General features: G+C 44.9%; 1 protein-coding gene across 5 annotated transcripts in view; it reads left to right on the top strand.

Annotated features, from left to right (window-relative positions):
- The window catches only part of LOC121277368 (protein unc-13 homolog B-like), a 710,648-nt gene that overhangs the window by 608,995 nt on the left and 74,989 nt on the right, over positions 1-26,664 (top strand). For all 5 annotated transcript variants that reach the window (XM_041186756.1, XM_041186790.1, XM_041186765.1 and 2 more), the window contains 4 exons: positions 2,717-2,843; positions 7,832-7,928; positions 22,646-22,789; positions 24,043-24,120. In XM_041186756.1, the coding sequence (XP_041042690.1) occupies positions 2,717-2,843; positions 7,832-7,928; positions 22,646-22,789; positions 24,043-24,120 (446 nt within the window). The remainder of the gene's footprint in view (positions 1-2,716; positions 2,844-7,831; positions 7,929-22,645; positions 22,790-24,042; positions 24,121-26,664) is intronic.

Here is a 26,664-nt window from a genome sequence, read left to right as displayed (position 1 = left end):
AGTTAAGAGATCAGAATTCCAGTAATTAATTTATAAAACACATTAAGTGTGTGCAGTAGCTAACAGGAGCAGAATACTGAAATATACGTCTTTTAAGTTGTACACATACGTTTCCAAAAGCACCTCCTTTTTCTTCTTCAGTTCTCTGCCCGAAGGCCGATCCGACCCATAGCCCTGCACCCTCCATCATGGTTAGGACAAGGAGGCAGGTTCCAAATGCACCCCTGCTGGAACAGGGATCGTATCCTGTGTTGTTGCATCACTCTGATCCATACTGGCTGTCCAGCCAACTGAGCCAACTGACTCCCCAAGGAGTCTGAGTTGCTGTGGCAACACGCACTTTTATTCATCATCACTTTCTGAAGGGCAATTAGGGATGAGTAATAATTACAGGCCTAACCAGTGGTGCCCACATCCCATGAAAGAATTTTTAAAAAACGCTTTGATCTGAGACAATGAAAAGCAATGATAGAGGCTGACCAGGAATCTCTCCTGCTCTTACTCTTGTCATTGGTAAACATTGGAAGGATTTGCAGATTGATACTCGATCTGTTTGGCCATGTTATAAACACACCTTCCTTGATTATCAAGTAGTGGAGTGGGACTGTAATTTGGAGCTTCTGGCTCAGAGGCAGGAACGCTACCCACAAGACCTCCTCTCCAAAACTTACCAAAGTATTATTATTTTATTTAAATTTACTTACACTTTATGCGTACTGTGTTCATTTGTGCCAAATGCCCTGTGGGGTTACAAAATTGAAATCCAGAACTAGATAGGGGAAAAACAATTGGCCTACTCTTTGTGGCAATCCTGATATTGGAAATATTTGATGATGGCTTAGTGATGTATAGATAAACCAGGGAGAACCATAGTCAATTCTGAGTTAGCCGATCATTTTTGGGAAGGATTCCCACAGATCAGCCCCACCCACTGGTGAAAGTGCTCATGTGTGGCTATTGAGTGAAGACGCACAAGACGATATTTATGGGGAGGTGGGAGATTGGGTAGAAGTCTGAAAGCAGTCAAAGAATCTATTAAAGGCAGATGACACAGACATCATGCCAAACTTAACATCAATCATCATCATTGTTTTGTTCCAGTTTCCACCCAGCAGAAAGCCATATTGGCAGCCTTGCCAAGTGGAGTGGGTAAACCAGTGGCATGAGGCTTCATGGTAGGACACTCAACCACCACACTTGCCTGGCATGTTGGGAAAGGGTTTCCAATATTTTTTAATGAAGTCTTTAACCCCTCGTTCGATCCTCTCCTACCCATCTTGTGAGAGTTAATGTCTAAGCTCACACATGATTGATAGTAAGGTGCTAGAATGTATCAAGATGCCAGTACTTTCAAGAAAGGAAAAAAAATAGCATGATAGAATAAAGGTTTACAGTTGAAAAATGAACAGTTGGGCATGGTGCCATATGACTGCTCATGTCTGTGCAACTTTATATTCCAGTATGGAGATGGGAGGTCAGCTAGGAGATCGTTGAAATAATCAAATCTGAACATTACAAAAGCATTGATGCAGCTTTCAGCAGCCGACAGGCTGAGGTGAAAATGGATGCACAATGTAATGGATGAAATTCTTTATGATGGAGAAGGGTCAGAAGCTCCATTCTGGGTCAAATAATGTGACAGTAAAAGGGGATATAATTGGTGCAGAGTTTGGGGTGAGAGCTGAAGATAATGGCTTATTTAGTATCCCTGATATTTAAATGAAGAAAATGCATTGGTTGTCAGTCAAATGGGGGAGGGGGTGGGGTAAGTCAAGTGAAAGGTGTAACTAGGTTTTGCCAGCATACATCTGGTATCTGCCTTTGGATCGTATTACCAAGAGGAGAGGGGTAAAAATAGCCTGTGAGGGGAGGCAGTGGTGTAGCGGTAATGTCACTGGACTCATAAAATGGAGGCCCAGGCTATTGCTCTGGGGATACATGTTCATACCCCACCACGTAGCTGGCAAAATTTAAATTCAATTAGTAAATCTGGAATAAAAAGCTAGTCTCAGTAATGGTGACCACAAAACTATAATCGATTGTTGTAAAAACATATCTGATTCACACGTGCCCTTCAGGGATGGCAATGATCTTAGGAGTCTAACTCCAATGATTTTAAAGGTATCTGTTAAAAGTATGGTTGTATCAGAAATGTAGTTAATTATTTAACTCTTACTGTTATATTGTGTTTGACTTGTAAACTGAAACTTTTGTTCAAGTTCCTACATAAGGCAAGACCCTGGGTTTTATGAATTGCTTGTACAATTTAAGCAATGTTTTCACTGAATTTTACATATGGCTGTTCTTGTTAGAGTAAATACAAAATATTTTCAGTAGTAATGAAAAATAAAAAAGGAAAGATTTTTCCAGTTTTATTCACTGTAACATTATTCCTCTGTATAATATTTCATAATTGCTGCTGTAGTACCTAGCTGTAAGTTGCTGATGTTATTATGTTGTTTGATCTTTATAAAATGCAATGATTTGAGATACTTTACTTGCCTTTCAACATTTTGAGTGAACCCAAGACTGTTGTGTTATCATTCTGTCATGGTTTTGTCATTTATCAACGTGATATGAAGGTGCACAGATGGCATGGATTTAGCTGTAATGATAAAACATGCCCTGCCTCGGTTTTGATATTGTATAACGTTAAAGGTCAGTATATTTGTAATGTACTTATTATTAATGCCAATGCAATGTTTTCATTCTTCAGAACATGAGAAGCATAGGCTTTGTAAAAGTGCAGACTACATGAATTTACACTTTAAAGTGAAATGGCTCTACAATGAATATGTCCAAGATCTTCCAGCTATGAAAGGGACTGTACCTGAATATCCAGCGTGAGTATTGTGATGGCCCATGTGCTTTTGGAGAAAAATCTATGTGTTATATTGGGGTGATGATCCCTTTAATAACTAGATTTCTTTGGGAGATGATTTTTGATATAGTACCTTGCTTCTAGTAACTGATCAAGTGACCAAGTTGCCTTGGACACAATAGAAAAAGGAAAAAAAGAAGTTAATGTGTGTGTGTAAACTGGTTGGCGATCAGGGAACATTTCTTTCCAGCAGAATTCAGTTGAAATTCTGGGTGCTGGCTAAAAGAGTTTAAAACTCTTGTTAACTTAAGGACTTCACTAACAGTGAGTTGGACTTCTGGGATAGCAAACCTGAGGAGAGAGAGAATATTAGATGCAAAAGTCCAGAATTAAAGAATTAGAACCAGGGAAGTTCTGACCTGAGGTGGCATTAGCGTTGCCTATGTTCAACTGGGAATCTAAAATCATGGGATGATTGGAGGAGATTTGAAGGGAAAACCTTGCATGCAGTAAGCAGAAAGCCCAAGAAACCTGAACCCTTATACAAATCTTCGAAGCAGTGCTCAGACCAAGTGATTAATCTTCCTATTTGTGTTAAGTATCTGACTTGAGTTTTGGGGTGTAAGTCTATTGGGTATAGAAGGAAATCTGAGTTAAGAAGTCTGGATTAAAGAACTAGTAACTGTGTTGATTGCACTTTTAATATCGTTAACCTAACTGACTATTTAAGGTAGAGTGTAGTTATTTGTATTCATGTTTTTTGATTTTTGTTTAGTAAAATTCTTTAGATTTAAACCGGGAACGTTGTAGCTTCGTTGTCTTAGTGAATGCCTGGGTTTTCGGATTTCCAAAAGAAAAATAAAAACATTACTGGTTTCTACTGAAATCATAACAGTATTCAGAGCCATTAAACCTGTTATGGTTTTTTTTATTATTTATTCTTTATGGGATGTGGGCATCATTGGCAAAGCCAGCATGAATTGCCCATCCCTAATTGCCCTTGGAAAGGTGGTGGTGAGCAGCCTTCCTGAACCGCTACAGGAGGTGGCCATGAAATGGTAGATGCGTTGGTTGTCATCTTCCAAAATCCTGTAGGCTCTGGAACAGTTAGCCTAACATCAGTAGTACGGAAAATGCTAGAGTCTAGTATAAAGGTGTGATAACAGGACACTTAGAAAATATCAGTGGGATTAAACAAAGTCAGCATGGATTTATGAAAGGGAAATCATGTTTGACAAACTTGCAGGAGTTTTTTGAGGACATAACCAGTAGAATAGATAAGGGAGAACCAGTGGATGTGGTGTTTTTGAATTTTCAAAAGCGTTTGATAAAGTTCCACATAAGAGGTTAGTGTGAAAAATTAAAGCACGTGGGATTGGGGGTAATAGATTTGTTGACAAGACAGGAGATAGAGAGTAGGAATAAATGGGTCTATTTCAGAGTGGCATGTGGTGACTAGTGGGGTACTGTAGGGATAAGTGCTTGGGCTCCAGCTATTCACAATATACATCAATGATTTAGATGAGGGAACCAAAGGTAATATTTCCAAGTTTCCAAGCAAATGTCACAAAACTAGGTGGGAATATGAATGAAGAGGATAGACTCACTCATAGACGTTTATGAGTATATCCTCCTCATGAAAGATGTAAAGAGGCTTTATCTTCCTCATGGAGGATGTAAAGAGGCTTCAGGGCAATTTAGACAAGTTGAGTGAGTGGGCAAATACATGGCAGATGCAGTGGATAAGTGTGAAGTTATCCACTTCAGTACGAAAAACAGAATGGCAGAGTATTATTTAAATGGGGATAGATTGGGAAATGTTGATGTACAAAGGGACCTGGATGTCCTTGTCCACTCGTCACTGAAAGCAAGCATGCAGGTGTAGCAGTTAGGAAGGCAAATGGTATGTTGGCCTTCATTGCAAGAGGATTTGAGTATAGGAGCAAGGATGTCTTAGTGCAGCTGTACAGGGCCTTGGTGAGGCTGCAACTGGAGTATTGTGTGCAGTTCTGGTCTCCTTACCTAAGAAAGGAAATACTTGCCATAGAGGGAGTGCAGTGAAGGGTCACCAGACGGATTCCTGGGATGGCAGGATTGTCTTTTGAGGAGAGATTGGGTCGACTAGGCCTGTATTCACTGGAGTTTAGAAGAATGAGGGGAATCCCATTGAAAAGTATAAAATTCTGACAGGGTTGGACAGACTGGATGCAGGGAGGATGTTTCCCCTGGCTAGGGTGTCTAAAACAAGGGGTCACAGTCAGGGGATTTAGGGTAAGCCATACAGGACTGAGATGAGGAGAAACCTCTTCACTCAGAGGGTGGTGAACCTGTGGAATTCTCTACCACAGAAGGCTGTGGAGGCCAAGTCACTGAATATATTTAAGAAGGAAATAGATAGATCTCTAGACACTAAAGGCGTCAAGGGGTATGGGGAAAGAGCACGATTTTGGCATTGAGATAGAGGATCAGCCATGATCATATTGAATGGTGGAGCAGGCCTGAAGAGCCAAATGACCTCCTGCTGCTCCTATTTCCTATGTTTCCATGAATCCATGTGGTGTAGGTACACCCACACTGCTGTTGGGAAGTGAATTCAACGTGACCCAGCGACAGTGAAGGAATGGTGATATAGTTCCAAGTCAGGATGGTGAGTGGCTTGGAGGGGAACTTCCAGGTGGTGGTGTTCCCATGTATCTGCTGCCCTTGTCCTTCTAGGTGGTAGAGGTCACGGGTTTTGAAGGTGCTGTCGAAAGAGTCTTGGTGACTTGCTGCAGTGCATCATGTAAATGGTACACATTGCTTCTTCTGTGTGTTGGTCGTGGACGGACTAAATGTCTAAGTTGGCGGATGGTATGTGGATCAGACGGCTGCTTTGTCCTGGATGGTGTCCAGATTTTTGAGTGTTTTTGGAGCTGTACTCATCCAGGGAAATGGAGTGTAATGTAGCACACTCCTGACTTGTGCCATGGTATACAGGTTTTGGGAAGTCAACAGGTGAGTTACTTGCCTCAGAATTCCCCACCACTGACCTGCTTTTGTAGCACAGTATTTATATGGCTGGTTCAGTTATGTTTCTGGTCAATGGTGACCCCTAGGATATTGATGATGTGGAATTCAGGATGATAATTCCATTGAATGTCAAGAGGCGATGGTTAGATTCTATCTTGTTGGAGATGGTCATTGCCTGGTGTGGCATAAATGTCATTTGCCACTCATTAGACCAAGCCTGAATGTTGTCTAGGTCTTCTGCATATGGACTTGGACTGCTTCAGTATCTGAGGAGTTGTGAATGGTACTGAGGAACTGTGCAATCATCAGTGAACATCTCCATTTCTGACCTTATGATGGAGGGAAGGTCATTGATGAAGCAGCTGATGATGGTTGGACCTAGGACGCTATCTTGAGGTGCTCATGCAGCGATGTCCTGGGGCTAAGGTGTTTGTCCTCCCACAACCACCTTCCTTTGTGCTGGGTATGACTCCAACCAGTTAAGATTTTTCCCCTGATTCCCATTGACTCCAGTTTTTATAGGGCTCCCTGATGCCACACTCGGTTAAATGTCAAGGGCAGTCACTGTCACCTCACTTCTGGTGTTCAGCTCTTTTGTCCATGTTTGGATCAAAGTTTTAAGGAGGTCAGGAGCCAATTGGCCCTGGCAGAACTCAAACTGAGCTTTAGTGAGAAGGTTATTGCTGTATAAGTGCTGCTTGATAGCACTGTCAATGTCATCTTCCATCATTTTGCTGGAGCACAAATCTTCAGTACTACTGCTGGGATGTTGTCAGGGCCCAAAGCCTTTGCAGCTTCCAGTGCCTTCAGTCATTTCTTGATATCACATGGAGTGAATCAAATTGGCTGGAGACTGGCATCTGTGATGCTGGGGATCTCAGGAGAAGTTCAAGATATATCACCCACTCGACCATTGTGGCTGAATATGATTGCAAATGCTTCAGCCTTGTCCTTTGCACTGATGCACTGGGCTCCCCCATCATTGAGGAGGGAGATATTTGTGAAGCCTCCTCCTCCAGTTAGTTTTTTTAATTGTCCATCAGTACTCATGAGTTGATGTGGCAGGACTGCATGGCTTTAATTTGATCTGTTGGCTGTGGGATCTTTTAGTTCTGTCTATTGCATGCTGCTTCTGCTGCCAATACTGTCATGGACAGATGCATCTCTGACAGCTAGATTGGCGAGGACAAGTTCTAGTAGTTTTATTCCTCTTGTTGGCTCTCTCACCACCTGCTGCAAGCCCAAGTTGGCAGATATGTTTTTGAGAACTTGGCCAGTTTGGTCAGTCATGCTGCTAAGCCACTCCTAGTGATTGATCTTGAAGTCCCCCATCCAAAGCACTTTCTATGCTCTTGCCAACTTCAGTGCTTCTTTCAAGTGGTGCTCAACGTGGAGGAGTACTCTTTCATCAGCTGAGGAGGTAGTGGAGAGCGCGGTTGGTGTTTATCAGCCAGAGATTTCCATGCCTATTTTTGACCTGATGCCACGAGACTTCGTAGGGTCTGGAGTCAATGTTGAGGACTCGCAGGGCAATTCCCACCTGACAGTATACCACTGTGCCACCACATCTGTTGCGTCTATTTGCCAGTGGAACAGGACATATCCAGGCATGGTGATGGTGTCTCGGACATAGTAAGGTATGATTCATTGAGTATAATTAGTTCAGGCTGCTGCTTGACAAGCCTGTTTTACAGTTCTCCCAATTTTGGCACATACTCCTATATGTTAGTATGGAGGACTTGGCAGGGTTGACAGGGCTGGGTATGTCGTTGTCAGTTCCGGTGTCAAGGCCGGTGATGGGTGGTCTGTCCAGTTTTGTTTCTTTCTGACTTTTTTGTAGTGGTGAGAAGGATTGAATTAAACTCCACTGACAGGTTGATTTAAGGCTGTATGTTAAATCTGAATTCATAGTACATGTCTTCAAAAAATTCTGACACATTGATGACCTTATTAGAAGTTTATTTGCATCTTGGTGACCATATCTGATCTTATTTACTATAGGTGGTTTGAACAATTTGCAATGCAGTGGTTGGATGAGAATGAGGAAGTTTCATTGGAATTCTTACATGGAGCTCTTGAGAGAGATAAAAAGGATGGGGTATGTATCCGGAAGTTATGCATTTTTTAAATTACTCATATTTGGAAAATGGAGAGATAAGTATTTGATGAGGAACCTGACATAAATATAAAGAACCCTGAAGTGCACTCTGCTGATATTTGTCTCAGCTGCTTGAACTTGTAGATATATGTCTTCTGCCTTCTCTCCTATCTGATCATTTAATGTATATTTGGTATGGGGCGCAGAACTTGGACACACCAGCAAGATCTTACCTTGACCTCATCTGACTTTCCAGCTTCAGAGTCAATTGCATACTGCTCTCAAGTCTCTGTTGGGTAGTCCCCTGAAAAAGAGAGATAGTAATGTCATGGCAGACCTCAAGGGACTAGTATTTCAACAGACTGCAGGCAGTCTCCATGCTGCATGCAAAACAGGATCTCTTTTGAAAACTATTTTGACTTCCCTTGTTGTGTCTGTGCAAGGCAATGTCCCCTGAGCATTTGCATCAATCCTAGTTCCAAAAAGAATTGGGCTGAATTTTTTCACCCTCTTGGAAATGGGGTTGACTGGGAAAATAGCGGGGAGCCACAGAGGAGGGCTCTCTGGCACATTTCTGCCTCCTGAGGAATTTCCTGGAGCGGGCAGGAAAAAAGTCAGCAGTCCAGTTCAACAGGGCAGGCAGCTTTAACCTTGCTTTTTCTGATGCAGATGGGATTTTACAGCCTCCCCCACTATCATGTATGGAGCCTGCCAGCTCTCTAGAGGCAGCCTCCTGGTGACAAGTTGGGCAATGGTATGGCCTTTGGACTGGAGGCTCCATACTCCTGTAAAGGCACCACCAAATCAGAAGGCTGTGCAGCCAAATTCAGTTCTCTGGTGGGGTTTCCACGCCCCCACTGGAGTCTGTACTTGCTGTTGGCCTCATCAGTCTTGGCAGAAGAGGTCAGAGAGTGCATTCATGTTGATACGCTCTTGTGGTCCCCTACCTGCCGGATGCTACTGAGTGTCCATCTCTCCTGGTGGGGACGCTAGCATAACATAGCTGCGGTCCTTTGAGTGGGCCTCCTGCTTCACTGGTCTGTCTATTGTGCTTAATTGCACTTGCTGTGTCGACTATTGAACATTGGGTGTCTGGGTCAGATTGGAAAATAGCAAATGTGACTCCTTTATTCAAGAAAGGAAGGAGACAGAAAGTGGGGACTGCAAGCCAGTTAGCCTAATAAATGTCATAGGCAAATTGCTGGAATCTATTATAAAGGAGGTTATAGTGGGGCACTTAGAAAATCTCAGTGCAATCAAGCAGTGTCAACATGGTCTCGTGAAAGAGGAATCATGTTTGACTAATTTACAGGAGTTCTTTGAGGAAGTAGCAAGCAATGTGGATGTGCTGTACTTAGATTTCCAGAAGGCAATTTGACAAGGTGCTACATCAGAGGTTCCTACGTAAAATAAGAGCTCATGGTGTAGCGGGTAACATATTAGCATGGATAGAGGGTTGGGTAGGGATAAATGGATCTTTTTCAGGTTGGCAAGATGTGATGAGTGGAATGCCACAGGGATCAATGCTGGGGCCTCAAATATTTACAGTTTATATCAATGACTTGGATGAAGGGACCGAATGTATGGTTGCTAAATTTGCTGATGACACAAAGAAAGGAAAGTAAGTTGTCAAGAGGACGTGAAGTGTCTGCGCCTGCAAAGGGACATAGATAGATTAAGTGAGTGGACAAAAATGTGGCAGATGGCATATAATGTGGGAAAATGGGAACAGGTCTATTTTGTTAGGAAGAATAGAAAAGCAGTATGTTATTTAAATAGAGAGAGATTGCAGAACTCTGAGCTACAGAAGGACCTGGGTGTCCTGGCACATGAATCAGGAAAGGTTAGTATGCAGGTACAGCAAACGATTAGGGAGGCAAATGGAATGTTGTTTAATGCAGGTGAATGGAATATAAACATAGCATGTTTTGCTACAATTGTACAGGGCGTACTTTATACAGTTTTTGTCCCTTTAAGAAAGGATATAAATGTGTTCAGTCGAATGAAACCTGGGATGGGGGTGGTGGGGTGCAGGGGGTTATCTTACGAGGAAAGGTTAGATGGGCTGGGCCTTTACCCATTGGAGTTCAGAAGAATGAGAGGTGATCTTATTGAAACATATTAGATCCTGAGGGACTCAACAGGTCGGATGTTGAAGGGAGTTTCCCCTTATGGGAGAGACTATATCTAGGGGGGACACAGTTTAAAAATAAGGCATCTCCCATTTAAGACGGGAGATGAAAATAATTTCTTTTTCTCTCTGAGGGTTGTGAATCTTTGAAACTTTCTTCCCCAGAGACCGGTGAAGGCAGGGTCAATGACATTTTTAAGGCAGCAGTAGATAGCTTCTTGACTAACAAAGGAGTCAAAGGTTAACAGGGGGAGGTAGAATGTGTGGTTGAGGCCACAATCAAATCAGCCATGATATTGAATGGCAGACCAGGCTCGAGCAGCTGAGTGGCCTCCTTCTGCTCCTGATTATATTTATATTTACTATGGAGCTTCGCTCACTTTGGAAAAGGGGATTAGCGGGGCCTGATGTAAACCATAGAGTCATAGAGGCCTACAGCACAGAAAAAGACCCTTCGGACCATCGAGTCTATGCCAGTCAAGCAAATACCTAACTATTCTAATCCCATTTTCCAGCACTAGGCCCATAGCCTTGTATGCAAGTGCACATCCAAATACTTCTTAAATGTTATGAGGGTTTCTGCCTCTGCCACCCTTTCAGGCAGTGAGTTCCAGATTCCCACCACCCCCTGGGTGAAAAAATTCTTCTTCACATCCCCTCTAAACCCCTTACCTTAAAACTATGCCCCCTGATTATTGATCCCTCCACCAAGGGGAAAAGTTCCTTCCTGTCTACCCTATCTATGCCCCTCATAATTTTATACACCTCAATCATGTCCCCCCTCAATCTCCTCTGCTCCAGGGAAAATAACCCCAGTCTATCCAATCTCTCCTCATGACTAAAACTCTCCAGCCCAGGCAATATCCTGGTAAACCTCCTCTTCACTCTCTCTAGCGCAATCACATCCTTCCTATAATGTGGTTTCTAGAACTTACGTAATAAGGCCTAACCAGCGTTTTATACAGTTCCAGCATAACCTCCCTGCTCTTATATTCTATGCCTCGGTTAATAAAGGCAAGTATCCCATATGCCTTCTTAACCACCTTATCTACCTGTCCTGCTATCTTAAGGGACCGGTGGACATGCATACCAAGGTCCCTCTGACCCTCAGTACTTTCCAGGGTCCTACCATTCATTGTATATTTCCCATGCCTTGTTTGTCCTGCCCAAGTGCATCACCTCACATTTATCTGGATTAAATTCCATTTGCCACTGATCAGCCCATCTATATCCTCCTTTAATCTAAGGCCATCCTCCTCGCTATTTACCACCCCACCAATTTTCGTGTCATCCGCAAACTTACTGATCAACCTCCCTACATTCAACCTCCCTGTGGAACCCCACTGGACACAGGCATCCAGTCACAAAAACACCCCTCAACCATCACACTTTACTTCCTACCACTCAGCCAATTCTGGATCCAATTTGCCAAATTGCCTTGGATCCCATGGGCTCTTACCTTCGTTATCAGTCTCCCATGTGGGATCTTATCAAAAACCTTGCTGAAGTCCAAGTAGACTACGTCAAATGCATTGCTCTCATCTACACACCTGGTTACCTCTTTGAAAAATTCAATCAAATTGGTCAGACATGACAAACTTAACAAACAGACTTAACAAAACCGTGCCCTTGGTTAATCCCTGCCTCTCCAAGTGTAGATTAATTCTGCCCCTCAGAATTGCTTCAAATAGTTTCCCCACCACTGAGGTTAGACTGACTGGCCTGTAGTTCCCTGGTTTATCCCTTCCTCCCCTTTGTTGAATAATGATACCACATTGGCTGTCCTCCAGTCCTCTGGTACCTCTCCTGGGCCAGAGAGGTATTGAAAATTATTGTTATCTCCTCCCTTGCCACAATGGGATACATTTCATCCGGGCCTGGAGATTTATCCACTTATAAGCCTGCCAGACCACTTAGAATCTCCTCCCTTTCTCTTCTAATTTCATTAATTATATCACAGTCCTTCTGCCTGATTTCCATGCCCACGTCTTCCCCCTCACTTGTGAACACCGACACAAAGTATTCGTTTAGAACCCAACCTCCATCTTCTGGCCCCACACACAAATTACCACTGTAGTCCTCAATGGGCCCTACTCTTTCCCTAGTCATCCTCTTATTCTTAATGTACTTGTAAAATAACTTTGGATTTTCCTTTATTTTACCTGCCAATGTTTTCTCATGCCTCCTTTTTGCTCTCCTAATTTCTTTTTTAAGTTCTCCCCTACACGTTCTATACTCCTCTAGGGCTTCCACTGTTTTGAGCTCTCAGCATCTGCCATAAGCCTCCCTTTTTCTCTTTATCCAATCCTCTATATCCCTCGACATCCAGGGTTCCCTGGATTTGTTGGTCCCACTCTTTATCTCTACTGGAATATGTTGGCCCTGTACTCTCCCTATTTCCTTCTTGAATGAGTCCCACTGCTCTGATGCAGATTTACCTAAAAGTAACTACTCCCAGTCCAAATCTGGCCAAATCATATCTGATCTTATTAAAATCAGCCTTCCCCCAATTTAGAACTCTGATGCCTGGCCCATCCTTGTCCTTTTCCATAACAACCCTGAATCTAAAGGAGTTACAATCAACATCTGCAAAATGCTCCCCCACTGATACCTCTACCACTTGCCCGGCATCATTCCCTAAAATTAAGTCCAGGACCGCCCCCTTTCTTGTAGGACCTTCTATGTACTGGCTTAAAAAGCTCTCCTGGATGCATTTTAAGAATTCCATTCCCTCTAAACCTATCACAAAATGACTAACCCAGTTAATGTTGGGGAAGTTGAAATCCCCCACTGTTAGTACCCTATTATTTTTATACTTCTCTGAAATTTGTCTACTTATCTGCTCTTCTATTTCTCTCTGACTGTTTGGGGGCCTATAGTACACTCCCAGCAATTTGATTTTTGTTTTTCAGTTCTACCCTTATGGCTTCATTTGAGGAGCCTTCTAAGATGTCATCCCTCCTTACTGCTGTAATTGATTCCTTGATCAATATTACAATCCCCCCTCCCATTTTACCTCCTTCCCTGTCTCACCTGAAGACCTTATATCCTGGAATATTGAGCTGCCAATCCTGCTCCTCTCTCAGCCATGTCTCTGAGACAGCAATGACATCATACTTCCATGTGTTAAATTGTGCCCTCAACTCATCTGCCTTATTTGTCAGACTCCTTGCATTAAATAAATACCATCCAACCTTGCCAGACTCCCTTGTGCCTTAACTGTCCTATAATTTCTATGCCTTCCAGACTCACTTGCTCTCTCTTCTAATTTTGGCTGTGCACCTCCCCCTCCTGAACCTTCTCTCAGGACCCCATCCCTCTGCCAAGTAAGTTTAAATGCTCCCCAACAGCACTAGCAAACCTCTCTGCAAGGATGTTGGGACCCATTCATGTTCAGGTGCAACCTATCCACCTTGTACATGTCCCACCCCCCCCCCCCCAGAAACGGACCCAATGTCCCAGAAATCTAAAGCCCTCCCTCCTGCACCATCTCTCCAGCCACGCATTCATCTGGACTAACCTCCTATTTCTATACTCACTAGCGCGTGGCACCGGAAGTCATTCAGAGATTACTGCCTTTGAGGTCCTGTTTTTTAATCTGCTTCCTAAATTCTGCTTACAGGACCTCCACCCTCTTTCTACCTATGTCATTGGTACCAATATGTACCATGATCCCTGTCTGTTTTCCCTGCAGCCGTTCAGTGACATCCTTGACCCTGGCACCAGGGAGGCAACATACCATCCTGAAGTCTTGCCTACGGCCACAGAAACGCCTGTCTGTTCCTCTTACTAATAAGTCCCCTACTACTATTGCTCGTCCCCTCTTTTTCCTCCCCTACCCCTGTGCAGCTGAACCACTCACAGTGCCATGAGCATGGCAGAGGAACTGTCACTCTCACCCTTTTCCAACACAGATAAAAGGTTCTCGAGCAAGATGCACCCTGGGGATTTCCTGACTACCTACCTGACACCTTTCTTCTGACTGATGGTCACCCATTCCCTCTCTGTCTGCACTTCTGTAAGCTGTGGGGTGACCATGTCTAAAAACGTGCTATCCACGAAACTCTCAGCCTCGTGGATGCACCTCAGTGCCTCCAGCTGCTGCTCAAGCTCCGAAACTCAGAGCTCAAGTAGCTGCAGCAAGTGGCACTTTCTGCACACGTGGCTGGTCAGAGTGCAAGGAGTATCTAGGACTTCCCACATGTTGCATACGGTACATAACACAGGACTGAACTGCCCTGCCATACCTCTAGTTGAAAAAAACCCTTAATTTAAGTTAAAAACAGTAAAAAACGTTAAATTATTTATGTACTTTAAATAAAAACTAGAACTCTGACCTTTCCTTAGCCTAATCTGTTTTAAACTGGAGTAAAACAGGAGAAAAAACTGGAGAAAAGCGCTCACCCACTGCTCACCATTCAGCTCTTACCTTTGTGCTGATGTCACCTTTTGAAGCTTCCCTGCACTTGCGCTGGCTCTGATCTCTCCGCCGCTCTCTTGCGCTGTCTTGTGATGTCACTCGTTATTTTCAACAAGAACTGACTGCAGGAAACTCTTCCCAGGCTTTTTTTTTGAAAAATATACTTTATTCATAAAATAACATTCCAAACCATTTCAAAATCACCATCACAAGTACAATCAGATTCAACTTTTACACATGTATCACAGGTGCATCAATACAATCAATGAATGTTACAATCATTTCAATATGGTCAATGCAGACAATCAGACAAAGGTATTGGAGTTATTAACATACATCATGTTGCACTCTGAGGTGCTTCAATACAATTATAATACAATTAGTATTGAATGCATACATTCATTTTGAGCTATACAGCTCGAGGGGCTCTCAACAGTTCCCAATCCCTCGGTGCACTGTGGCAGAAAGGTCTTAGACAGCGACCTTTCCCCATTGCGCCTTTGCGGCAGCTGCCCCAAGCTTTAGTGCGTCCCTCAGCACGTAGTCCTGGTCTTTGGGATGTGCCAGTCTACAACACTTGGTTGGGGACAACTCATTGCGCTGGAAGACCAACATGTTTCAGGCAGACCAAAGAGTGTCTTTCACAGAGTTGATGATCCTTCAGCTGCAGTTGATGTTTGTCTCGGTGTGTATCCCTGGGAACAGCCCGTGGAGCACAGAGTCCTGTGTCACAGAACTGCTCGGGATGAACCTCGACAGAAACCACTGCATCTCTCTCCAGACCTTCTTTGCAAAGGCACAATCCACAAGGAGGTGAACAACAGTCTCATTCCCACCACAGCCACCTCAAGGGCAACGTGCAGAGGGCGTGAAACTCTGACGTATAGGAAGGATCTGACGGGGAGGGCCTTTCTCACCACCAGCCAAGCTACATCTTGCTTTCTTGTTGGAAAGTTCTGGCGATGAGGCATTCTTTGACAGTCTGCTCGGGGAACCATCCCACAGGATCCACCCTCTCCTTTTCCCGCAGGGCCTCTAAGTCGTTATGTCCTGATCACTGCCTGATCAAAGGTGTGGTCAAAGGTGTTTCTCTGCATAAATTTTTCCATGAGGGATAGGTGGTACGGCACGGTCCAACTACTTGGAGCGTTCCAGGGCAGTGTAGCCAGACCCATCCTTCGCAACACCGGGGACAGGTAGAACCTCAGCACATAGTGACACTTGGTGTTTGCGTACCGAGGTCTATGCACAGCTTGATGCAGCTGCACACAAAGGTGGCTATCAGAATGAGGGCAATGTTGGGCATGTTTTTTCCCCCTTTATCTAGAGGCTTGTACATTGCATCCCTGCGGACACGATCCATTTTCAACCTTCAGATAAAGTGAAAGATGGCTCGGGTGATCGCCATTGCGCAGGAGTCTGGAATGGGCCAGACCTGCGCCATGTACAGCAACAGAGAGAGTACCTCAAACCTGATGACCAGGTTCTTATCCGCAATGGAGAGGGAGGGTCGCTCCCACATGCCCAATTTTGTTTTCACCATAGACACTCACTCCTTCCAGTTTCTAACACATGCGCCGGTCCCTCCGAACCATCAGTCCTGATGGTGAAGGGGACAAAGGATCAGTCAGCCCAGTTCCCAAAGAACATGGCCTTACTCTTCCCACGATTTACCTTGGCTCCGGAGGCCAGTTTGAACTGGTCGCAGATGTGGATCAGTCTGCGCACCGACAGCAGATCCGAGCAGAAGATGGCCACATCATCCATGTACAGGGAGGCTTTGACCTGAGTGCCTCCACTGCCTGGGATCGTCACTCCTCTTATGCCTGGATCCTTCCTGATGGACTCAGCAAAGGGTTCTATCCAACACACAAAAAGGACAGGGAAGAGAGGGCAGCCCTGCCTGACTCCAGATTTAATCGGAAAGCTATCTGATTTCCACCCATTGATTGAGACTGCGCTACTGATATTAGTGTAGAGCAGTTGGATCCAATTACGAATTCCCTCCCCAAATCCCATTTTGGAGAGCACATCCACCATATAGGTGTGCGATATTCTGTCAAAAGCCTTCTGATCCAGGCTGATGATGCAGCTGTCCACACCCCTGTCCTGCACATAGGCAATCATATCCCTGAGCAGCGCGAGGCTGTCAGAGATGTTCCTGCCTCACACAGTGCAGGTCTGGTCAGGGTGGATCACGAATTCCAAAGCGGACTTGACCCAATTGGAGATGACCTTGGACAGAATCTTAGAGTCCACATTCAATAGTGAATTGGGTCGCCAATTTCTAATTTCCTCCCTTTCCCCCTTGTGCTTGTAGATGAGAGTGATGATGCCTTTCCTCATGGATTCTGACATGTTCCCGGCCAGGAGCATACACTTCTAGCAGTTCTGGGCCGATCCAGTCCCACAGAGCCAAATAGAACTCCGGTAGCAAGCCATCGCTTCCGGGCGTTTTACTCTTCTCGAAAGACTCAAGGGCATTCGTCAGTTCGTCAGGAGTCAGCTGTTTGTCCAGGCTTTCCCGTGTACTGTTGTCTAAGACTTCCGTGATAGAGAACAGGAAGGACTGGGAGGCCGTGCTGTCTGTGGGCTTCACGTCGTACAATCTGGCATAAAAGGATCTGCTGATCCTCAAAATGTTGGACTGTGATGATTTTACTGAGCCGTCTTCTTCCTTCAGGCTGCTGATCGCAGAGCTCTCTCTGTGTACCTTTTGGAGGAAGAAACGTGAGTACGTCTCATCCTGCTACACGGAGCGGACTCTGGACCAGAAGATGATCTTGGAGGCCTCCGAGGCAAAGAGCGAGGCTTGCTGGCTCTTCAGTTCTTGGAGTTCCTCCTTGACATCGACCCTCATCGACTGCAGCTGGAGCAGATTCTGCATGTTATTCTGGAGCCGGCACATTTCCCTCCGTTCTTTTGTAGCTTTCTGGGCGCCTTTGAGGATGAAAAACCTCTTGATGTTTCCCTTGATCGCTTCCTACCAGTGGGTCAGGGACTCAAAGAGGGGTTTCACGGTTCTCCAACCTTTGTAATCCCTCTTGAGCTCCTCAATGTTCTCTGGGGTCAGCAGTTGCACGTTTAGCTTTCATGCCCCCCTGCCCACCCTCTGGTCTTTCTCTAAGTGACAGTCAGCCAGTAGGAGGCAGTGGTCAGAGAAGAACACCGGCTTGACATTGGTGGATCTGACTGCGAACTCACGGGACACAAACAGGAAGTCTATCCTGGAACAGATGGACCCGTCTGGCTGCAACCAGGTGTATCAATGCTGCACTCTGTCTGCCGGGTTGCTGAAGACGTCGCGTAGCTTGGCATCCTTAACTGTTTCCATCAGATATCTGGATGTAGTGTCCAATCTGCTGTCGGCCCTGTTGGAAGGTCCAGCCATATCGATGATGCAGTTGAAGTCACCGCCCAGAATGACCGGCCTGGAGGTTGCCAGCAGCAGTGGAAGCTGCTGAAAAACCGCCAGCCGCTCGGCCATTTGTGCCGGGGCGTACACGTTAATTAACCGGAGTGGGGCATTCTTGTACATTACGTCTGCTACGCGGAGGTGCCTGCCCACCACCTCCTTAACCTCGGAGATGGTGAAGTTGCCTTCACGCAGCAGAATACCAAGGCCGGAGGAACGAGAGTCGTTTCCTCCCGACCATATCGATGGCCCGTGGGACCACCATCGTGACCATTGCCTGTAGGAGCTGAGGTGCAGAATCGCTCACTCCTGCAGAAACAACGGGTCAGCTTTGACCTTGGCAAGGTAGTCCAAGGTCACAACACATCGTGTAGTAGATTTAATGCTATGCACATTTATGGATACAATCTTTACACCCATTTTAAAGCATTTAGTCTCTTACCAAATCTGTTACCTCTGAGAGTCCCAGACCTTTGGTCTGCTCCTGCATGCCCGTAGTGTTCTCAAATTGCCTCACTTTAGATGGGCTGAGGAAACTGTCCTGAACCTCCCCATTGGAGATGTTCTGCTCAGGTGGCATCTGGGGTTTCGTGCAGAGAACGGGATTTGAAATGACCTCTGATGGAGAAGCTTCTCCAATCCTCTCTCCCTCTGGGACGTTGCTGCCCCCGACTTCCCGGAGCTGGGGTGCGCTGACCTCTTTGGATTGTGGGCAATGTTGGGGTGCGCTGGTCTCCTCATTGTCTCCAACGTTTTGGAGCTCGGGTGTCTCGTCCTCCAACTCCCTAAAGCTTTGCCACTTCTTCAGTAGGTGCCACCCTTGCACTTCTTCGTCCGAAGAGCAGCTGCCCTTGTCATCCGTGTCGGATGGGAGATGCCTCTTTACACTTGTCTGGGAAGTGGCTTGGTCCCTTCTTAGCCCCTTCTTCCTTTTGGCTCTCTTCACCAGCTGCCACTCCCCCTGCTGATTTTCTGCTGCTTCCTCCTCCTCCATTGATTTGCTCTCCTGAGGAGTGGGAGGTTCAGGGGGCAGTGCTGTTGATTGGCTGTCTGCTGCCTCAATCTTTTCCTCCACCTTGTCTCTCTCTGTGTCCTCCTTTGTCCCGTTGTTCTCACTGGGGGCCATGGTGGTTGGAGTGTTGCAAGTGTCCTTGGTAGTAGTGACACGAAGCATTTCCTCTGCTTCCCCCTCGTTGGCTTTGGCTGCTTGTGAATAAATGAGGCAGCGTTTGGGGCAGATCCTGTAGAAGTGACCTGCCTCACCACACAATTTGCAGCACTTAGTCTGTTTGCAGTCCTTTGTCTGGTGCCCTTCCTGTTTGCAGTTCTTGCAGAGGGCGGCGCTGCAGTTGGCTGCCACATGACCAGACTTGCCACATGAGTGACAAAGTTTGGGCTGCCCAGCGTAGACAAGGTAGCCACGGTTTCCCCGGATAGCGAAGCTGGAAGGAGGGTGGAAGATGGCTCCCTTACCATCGGTCTTGAGCGTGACCTTAACCTGGCATTTGCATGTCCAAATTCCGAAGGCGTCTCTAACCTCGGTGCAGCTCCCAACCTTTTCAACGTACCTGGCAAGGGAGGTGAGCATGTCGTCAACAGGGACGTAGGGATTGTAGAGATGCACCGTCACCACACGGTCCCGTTGCAATGGCAGAGCAAAGAGCGGCTCCACCGTTAGGATCTTCATCTCCGGCTGGGTCTCTGTTCTCTTCGAACAACTTCAGGAACTTGACGCAAGCTGCCACACGCTTGAAAGTCACGTCGAAACATCCAGCGCTGGGGAAGTCTTGCAGGGAGTAGATCTCCCCCGCTTCAAATCCACACTCCTTCAACAGGATCCACTTGATGAAGAATTGGGATTTCTTCGTTGTCTTTCACTGTCACCCGGATGGTCTTAGGTACCCCATGGTATGGGGCTCGACTGGTTATAGCCATCGCTTCGCGACTACACTTGATCTTAGCCAAAAGGCCGATGCAGGAGACTCTTCCCAGGCTGTTTTACTGTGATACTGACTGCAGGACTCTTCCCAGACTGCTTCATTGCAATGCTGACCGCAGGACACTCTTCCCAGACTGCTTCACTGTGATGCTGAATGCAAGACACCCTTCCCAGACTGATTCACCATGATGCTGATTGCCGGACACTCTTCCCAGACTGCTTCACCGCGATGGTGACTGCAGGACTCTTCCCAGACTGCTTCATTGCAATGCTGACCGCAGGACACTCTTCCCAGACTGCTTCACTGTGATGCTGACTGCAGGACACTCTTCCCAGTCTCTCCCAGTCTTTAAGATGTTTGCAGGTTTGGAAACAAATAAATCCAGGGAAGCTCTTCTGTCAAGCTCAAAATGAGTAATTTAGGTAACTTTTTTTTTGTAAGGTAATAGAATTGTTTGAAAGATCACCATCAAGGTAGAACAGAAAATAATGGCAAGTTCTGAAAAAGGACCTGTTAAAGTTAAAACAGGGATAATACTCCTAGGATCAGCAATGAAACTCATGGAAGGTTCCAAAGGAAAAACTGGATGAGCCAGTTGGACTTTCATGCTCAAAGCTTACATTGTCATTTTACACACAGGCAGTAATTAAATGGAAACAGTTAAATTGAATCCATTCATGATTGATGTAGAGTGCAATTGAACATGGAATACACATTCAAATCCATGCTTCTGCTGGGAAAGCTTTGCTGAGATACCAGCCAACTAGTAGGAAAGCTGCTGCCTGTCAGTGGTCAGCTTGCAATTTTCACAGCTGGAGTTTTGCCAGGAGTTTTGCCTCTATTTTTACCTTATGTTCATATACTATTCAATTCTCTCAATTTAATAATTATACAAATTTACCTTTTCTACACTATCAAATATCTCATATACCTTTGAAATCTATGATCAGTTGCTTCATTTCCAGGTTTAAATCCCAATTCTTCCAGTCTTTCCTCATAATTCAAACCTTTGGCAATAGCAAACAATATTGTGTCTACTCTGCTTCCAGTATTTGAATATTTCAACAACATGAACAAGACACAGTACACAATACGCTATGTCGATGGATTGCTACTTTCTCTGACTTCTGACTAGTGTTTATTCAACACTATATTTCAATATTTTGTTGACTTATTATTTTACATTCGCCGAATTGTATTGAGTGTCAGTTCTTCTAAAACTGACTAGATTTTACAGGGCACTGTGGTCCTCACCTGCTCCCTCTCAGCTAAAAGATTGGTGGGTAGTTCACCCTCAGGAAGCACGGCTGCCCCACTGTCAATTGGCCGTTAATAGGCTGGAGGCAGGGTTTCCACCCGTCAGGGACAGGAAGTCCCACATCAGAAGGGTGACAACTCTGTGGTCCCAGCAGCATCGAGTGGCCACTTCTGGGATGACAGGCAGTCCCCAGTGAAGACTGTCGCTGGAGCCAGACACCAAAGCAATTAGGGGTATTTTGCCAGGATCAGGCTGGGGTGCTGAGTTTAACAGGCCAGAAAAGGGACATTAAAAGGGGGAAGCGCAATCTTGGGTTGGACACAGGGGACCCGAAGAGGAGTTTTCCCCCACTCCTATGCCCATCACCAGCACATGTAGAGAAAGCTGTCAGACTACCAGTTTAGCATGGGCCTCCCTGACTGGGGGATAAAATAGCACAGGGTCAGATGAGGTTTGAAGTGGCCATTGCAGATGGTGGTGTTCCTATGCATTTGCTGCCCTTGTCTTTCTAGGTGGTAGAGTTAACCAGTTTGGAAGGTACTGATGAAGGAGCATTGGTGAGTTGCTGTAGTGCATCTTGTAGATAGTACACACCACTGCCACTCTGTGTCAGTGATGGAGGGAGTGAATGTTTGTGGATGGGGTGCCAATCAAGCGGGTTGTTTTGTCCTGGATTGTGTTGAGCTTCTTGAGTGTTGTCGGAGCTGCACTCATCCAGTTAAGTGGAGAGAATTCCATCACACTCCTGACATGTGCCTTGTGGATGATGGACAGGCTTTGGTGAGTCATGAGGTGAATTAACCGCTGTTGTAGCCACAGTATGTATATGGCTGGTCCAGTTCAATTTCTGGTCAATGGTAACCCCCAGGATGTTGATAGTGGGGGATTTGGTGATGGTAATGCCATTGAATGTCAAGGGGAGATGTTAGATTTTTTCATGCTGGAGATGGTCATTGCCTGGCACTTGTTTGGCACAAATGTTATTTGCCACTTTTCAGCCCAAATCTGAATGTTGTCCAGGTCTTGCATATGGACATGAACTGCTTCAGGAGGAGTCATGAATGGTGCTGAACATTTTGCAATCATCAGCAAACAGCCCCACTTCTGACCTAATGTTGGAAAGAAGGTCATTGATGAAGTAGCTGAAGGTGGTTAACCATCAAGGACACGACACTGAGGAACTATTAATTATATAGAGTCTCAATTGCATTTTGAAAATTCCACTATTCCTGAAAACTAGCATCAGCTAGTCGGAGGGGGAATAGTGATGTTCTGGTTCACTTGTGTAAATGTAAAAAATGTGTTACTGTTACCTTAACTATGACACAACATTAAAAAGGAAAGATGAATCAAAGGGAAAGAAAGCACCCCTGAATCTCCTGAACTATAATTAAGAATTCAGTTTTGATCAATGCAATGCTAAGTGATTCCAAGCAAAAAATATGTAATTTGTGATTAGAAAACTTCACTTTTATTCTTGAAGCTTGTATTGTTCTATTGTAGTTATGCTAAATGCTTTGATTTCTAAACTGAATTTATATGTTGTACATCAGTTCCAGCAAACATCTGAACACGCTTTATTCTCCTGCTCGGTGGTGGATGTGTTCACACAATTAAATCAAAGCTTTGAGATTATCAAGAAACTTGAGTGTCCTGATCCAGTGATTGTTGCTCATTACATGAGGAGATTTGCAAAGGTAAAAATACTTTTTTCAAGATTCTAGCTGAAAAAAATTGACTAAAAAATTTGAACTTTGTTGGTGTCTCCTGTTGTGTTTTATTAATAGAGCACGTTTCAAGGTATGAATGGAGGGAAGCTAAAAGGCACACAGTAAAAAAAGTGTTTTTATAGGCAGTTAGTACGGTGAAGAGGGAAGGTGACTGGGATAAGTTGCCTGCGAATTTGTGTCGTGGAATCTGTCTGAAAGAAGCTTCTTACTGTCCAGCAGAATTTCAGTTCAGACATGTTGGTAATGCTCTACTGATGTAGCTTGAAGATAACATCATGGTGTGCTTACTAGTAAGCCAAAGATTCCCACCAATGCTTTGTGACTAAAGGATCGAATTTAATCCTTTCCACTAGCAGTAACTGGGCAGGTGGTCAATTAGAATGCCACACTGACTTACTTCCTCCAGTTCTGCTGATTTCCAGCAGGTTGTGAGCAGGCAAGAGCGACACCCACCAGAGGACAGCAGGGTCCTTTAACTATGCCTTTAACAAAGACATCACTGGGGCCCCGACTGAAATTTTAACCCTGATGTCTTTGTGGAGAAACAATTGTGGCTTCCCCACCATGCCAAACTGGCAGTAAAATGAGCAGAGCCAGAGGAGACCAAGAAAGGTAGATTATTTTTTTTAAAATGTTTCTTTACAGTCTAGGAGGGGCAAGTGTTCTCCTCTTGCCCCCACAAAGAAAGCGTGAGGGTTTCCTTCCTCCAACCATGATGTCCTCCCGAACTTCCCTTTCAATATATTGGCAGGCGGGCACAGATGAGGTCTGGGAGTTAGGATATCCTGGTCCTCATGCTATGGAAGGCTGGATGGCCTCATGTCTACCTCAGAACTCCAGTGAGGGATTTAAAATGTGGACTGACATGTTTGCCATTTTTTTATTTTTAAACTGATAATTGATGAGTTTTTCTGGTGTCTCTGACTGTGTTGCAGGTTTGTGCTGGATATACTTTGAAATTATGCTATTTGATAATGCTTAATGCCTATGTGTAGTGAAAAGTAATGACATTTTCTGAGCACAGTTTTGGAGTATGCATGACAAATACAAATAATTCTTTTTGATAAACTCTATCTTGCAACTTTATCCTTGTAAAGTGAAAAATAATAAACTTATTTAAAATTTTTACCATCTGTGTTTAGTCGTTTATATGTTGTGTATCACTCATGAACAGTAGGAAGGAATTGAATTCATGAGGATGTCTTCTTTCTCTTTGGCAGACAATAAGCAAAGTGTTGCTACAGTATGCAGATATTCTTCTGAAGAACTTTAAGTCCTACTGTTCCAAGGAGACATTAGTTAGTATATTTTCCTTCATTCTAATTCTTATTAAGTATTGTTTTAGATTTAACTATTTTTACAGCAGGTAGAAGGAAGGTGCCTATGGATGAGGAGAAACCTCCTCCAGCTACTTACTGGGGAAGACTGAGCCATTGTCTTTGTTTCCGATGCAAACTCTATTCCCTGTCTACCATTTCCAATCCTGGTAACTGTCTTTAAGCTGTCTTAACTTTGGTGTTGAGAGAGACCCTGTTGGGTATCCAAGCACATATTGACATAATGACTAAGACTGCCTGTTTCCACCTCTGTAACATCGTTCAACTCCGATCCTCCTTCAGCTCGCCTGCTGCTGAAATTGTCACCCATGCCTTTTCACCTCTAAACTTGACTACTCCAATGCTCTCCTGGCCAGCCTCCCATTTACATAAACTTGCACTCATCCTAAATTCTGCTGGCCATATATTAACTGACTCCAAATCTCATTCATCCATCAGCCCTGTGCTTCCTGACCTTGACTGGCTGCTGCTCTGACAACACCTTAATTTTAAGTTCCTCATCCTTGTTTTTGAAAGCCCTCCATGGCCTCACCCTGCCTTATCTGTGTAGCCTCCTCCAGCCTGTCAAACCTTCAAGATCTCTGCATTCCTTTGGCCTCCTGTGAATTTAATTTCTCCACCATTGGTAGCTAGCTTTCAGCTGCCTTGGCTCTAATGTCTAGAATTCTCTCCTTAAAGCTTCCTGGCTCTCCATGCCTCCACTTATAAGATGCTCCTAAAAGCCTACCTTTATAATTTAGCAAGGTGGTCACACCGCAGGTGAAGATTACACATGCTGAAAGGGAATGGGTGACCATCAGGAACAGTAAAAGACTCAGGAAGGTAGTGCAGGAGTCCCTTGTGGCCATCCCCCTCTCTAACAGATATACCGCTTTAGATACCTTTGGGAGGGATGGCCTTTCAGGGGGAAAGCAGCAACAGCCAAGTTCCCGGCACCGTGGGTGGCTCTGCTGCTCAGAGGGGCGGGAGGAAAACAAGTGGCAGGGCTATAGTGATAGGGGATTCAATAGTTAGGGGCACAGACAGACGCTTCTGTGGCTGCAAACGTGAATCAAGGATGGTATGTTGCCTCCCTGGTGCCAGGGTCCAGGATGTCACGGAGTGGCTGCAGGACATTCTGGGGAGGGAATGTAAACTGCCAGTGGTCGTGGTACACATTGGTACCAACGACATAGGTAAACTAAGTGATGAGGACCTGCAAGCTCAGTACAGCAAGTTAGTAGATGAATTAAAATGCAGGACCTCAAATGTAGTAATCTCAAGATTACTCCCAGCTCCACGTGCTAACCAGAGCAGGAATAAGAGGATAGACCAAATGAACACGTGGCTGGAGAGATGGTGTTGCTGGGAGGGATTCAGATTCTTGAGGCTCTGGGACCAGTTCTGGGGAAGGTGGGACCTGTACAAACTGGATGGATTGCACCCAGGCAGAGCTGGGACCAGTGTCCTTGCGGGGGCTTTTGCTAGTTCTGTTGGGGAGTATTTAAACTAGTGTGGCAGGGGGATGGGGTCCCAGGAGTAGGATCAGATAGGCCGGATTCAGATCAGAAAAATGGAGTTAGAACATTAGCTAGAGCCGTTGTGATAGACATGGAGTTACAGGAGAAACAAAGTTTACAGAGTGTCCAGCAAGGGAAATTGACGGGCTTAAACTGTTTATACTTCAATGCCAGGAGTATTACAAACAAGATAGATGAGTTAAGGGCACAGGCAGAAACATGGCAGCAGGATGTCAACGGAGACCTGGCTAAAGAAGGGACAAAACTGGCAGCTTAGTATCCCTGGTTATAGTCTTCAGACATGATAGAGTAGGAGATAAAAAAGAAGGGTGGGGGGTAGCACTAATGGTTAAATTCCAGTTGTGAGAAGGGATGAATTACTAAATGGGTCAACAAACGAGGCTTTATAGATTAAGCTTAGAAATAAAAAAGGGGCAGTCACACTACTGGGAGTATGCTGCAGACCCCCAAATAGTGAAAGGGAGATAGAAGAACAAATATGTAGGCAAATTTCTGCTTATAAGAACAAGAGGGCAATAATAGTAGGAGACTTCAACTATCCTAATATCAGCTGGGATTCAAACAATATAAGGGGCACTGAGGGAGAAAAATTTATGCAGTGTGTCCAGGAAAATTTTTTCAACCAATTAGTGACAAACCCAACGAGAGGAGATGCAATTCTAGACCTAGTCCTGGGGAACGAAGAAGGGCAAGTGGGTGAAGTGACAGTAGGCAACCATATCAGGGACAGTGATCACAATTCAGTTAAATTTTGCATTACCATGGAAAAGGTCAGAGATAAGGCAGGAGTAAAAGTCTTAAACTGGGGGAAGGCAAATTTTGCAGAAATGAGAAGGGACTTGGCTGAGGTGGACTGGATTGCACTGCTGGAGGATAAAACAGTGGAAAACCAGTGGGAAGCACTAAAAAGCGAGATCCTAATTGTACAAAGTAGACATGTCCCCTACAAAAATAAGAGTGGTAGTGCCAAATCTAGAAATCAAAG

This window comes from Carcharodon carcharias, chromosome 1 (assembly GCF_017639515.1).
Source record: "Carcharodon carcharias isolate sCarCar2 chromosome 1, sCarCar2.pri, whole genome shotgun sequence".
NCBI lineage: Eukaryota > Metazoa > Chordata > Chondrichthyes > Lamniformes > Lamnidae > Carcharodon > Carcharodon carcharias.
Note: the sequence above shows the minus strand (reverse complement) of the source record. Positions and strands in the feature narration are given on the sequence as shown.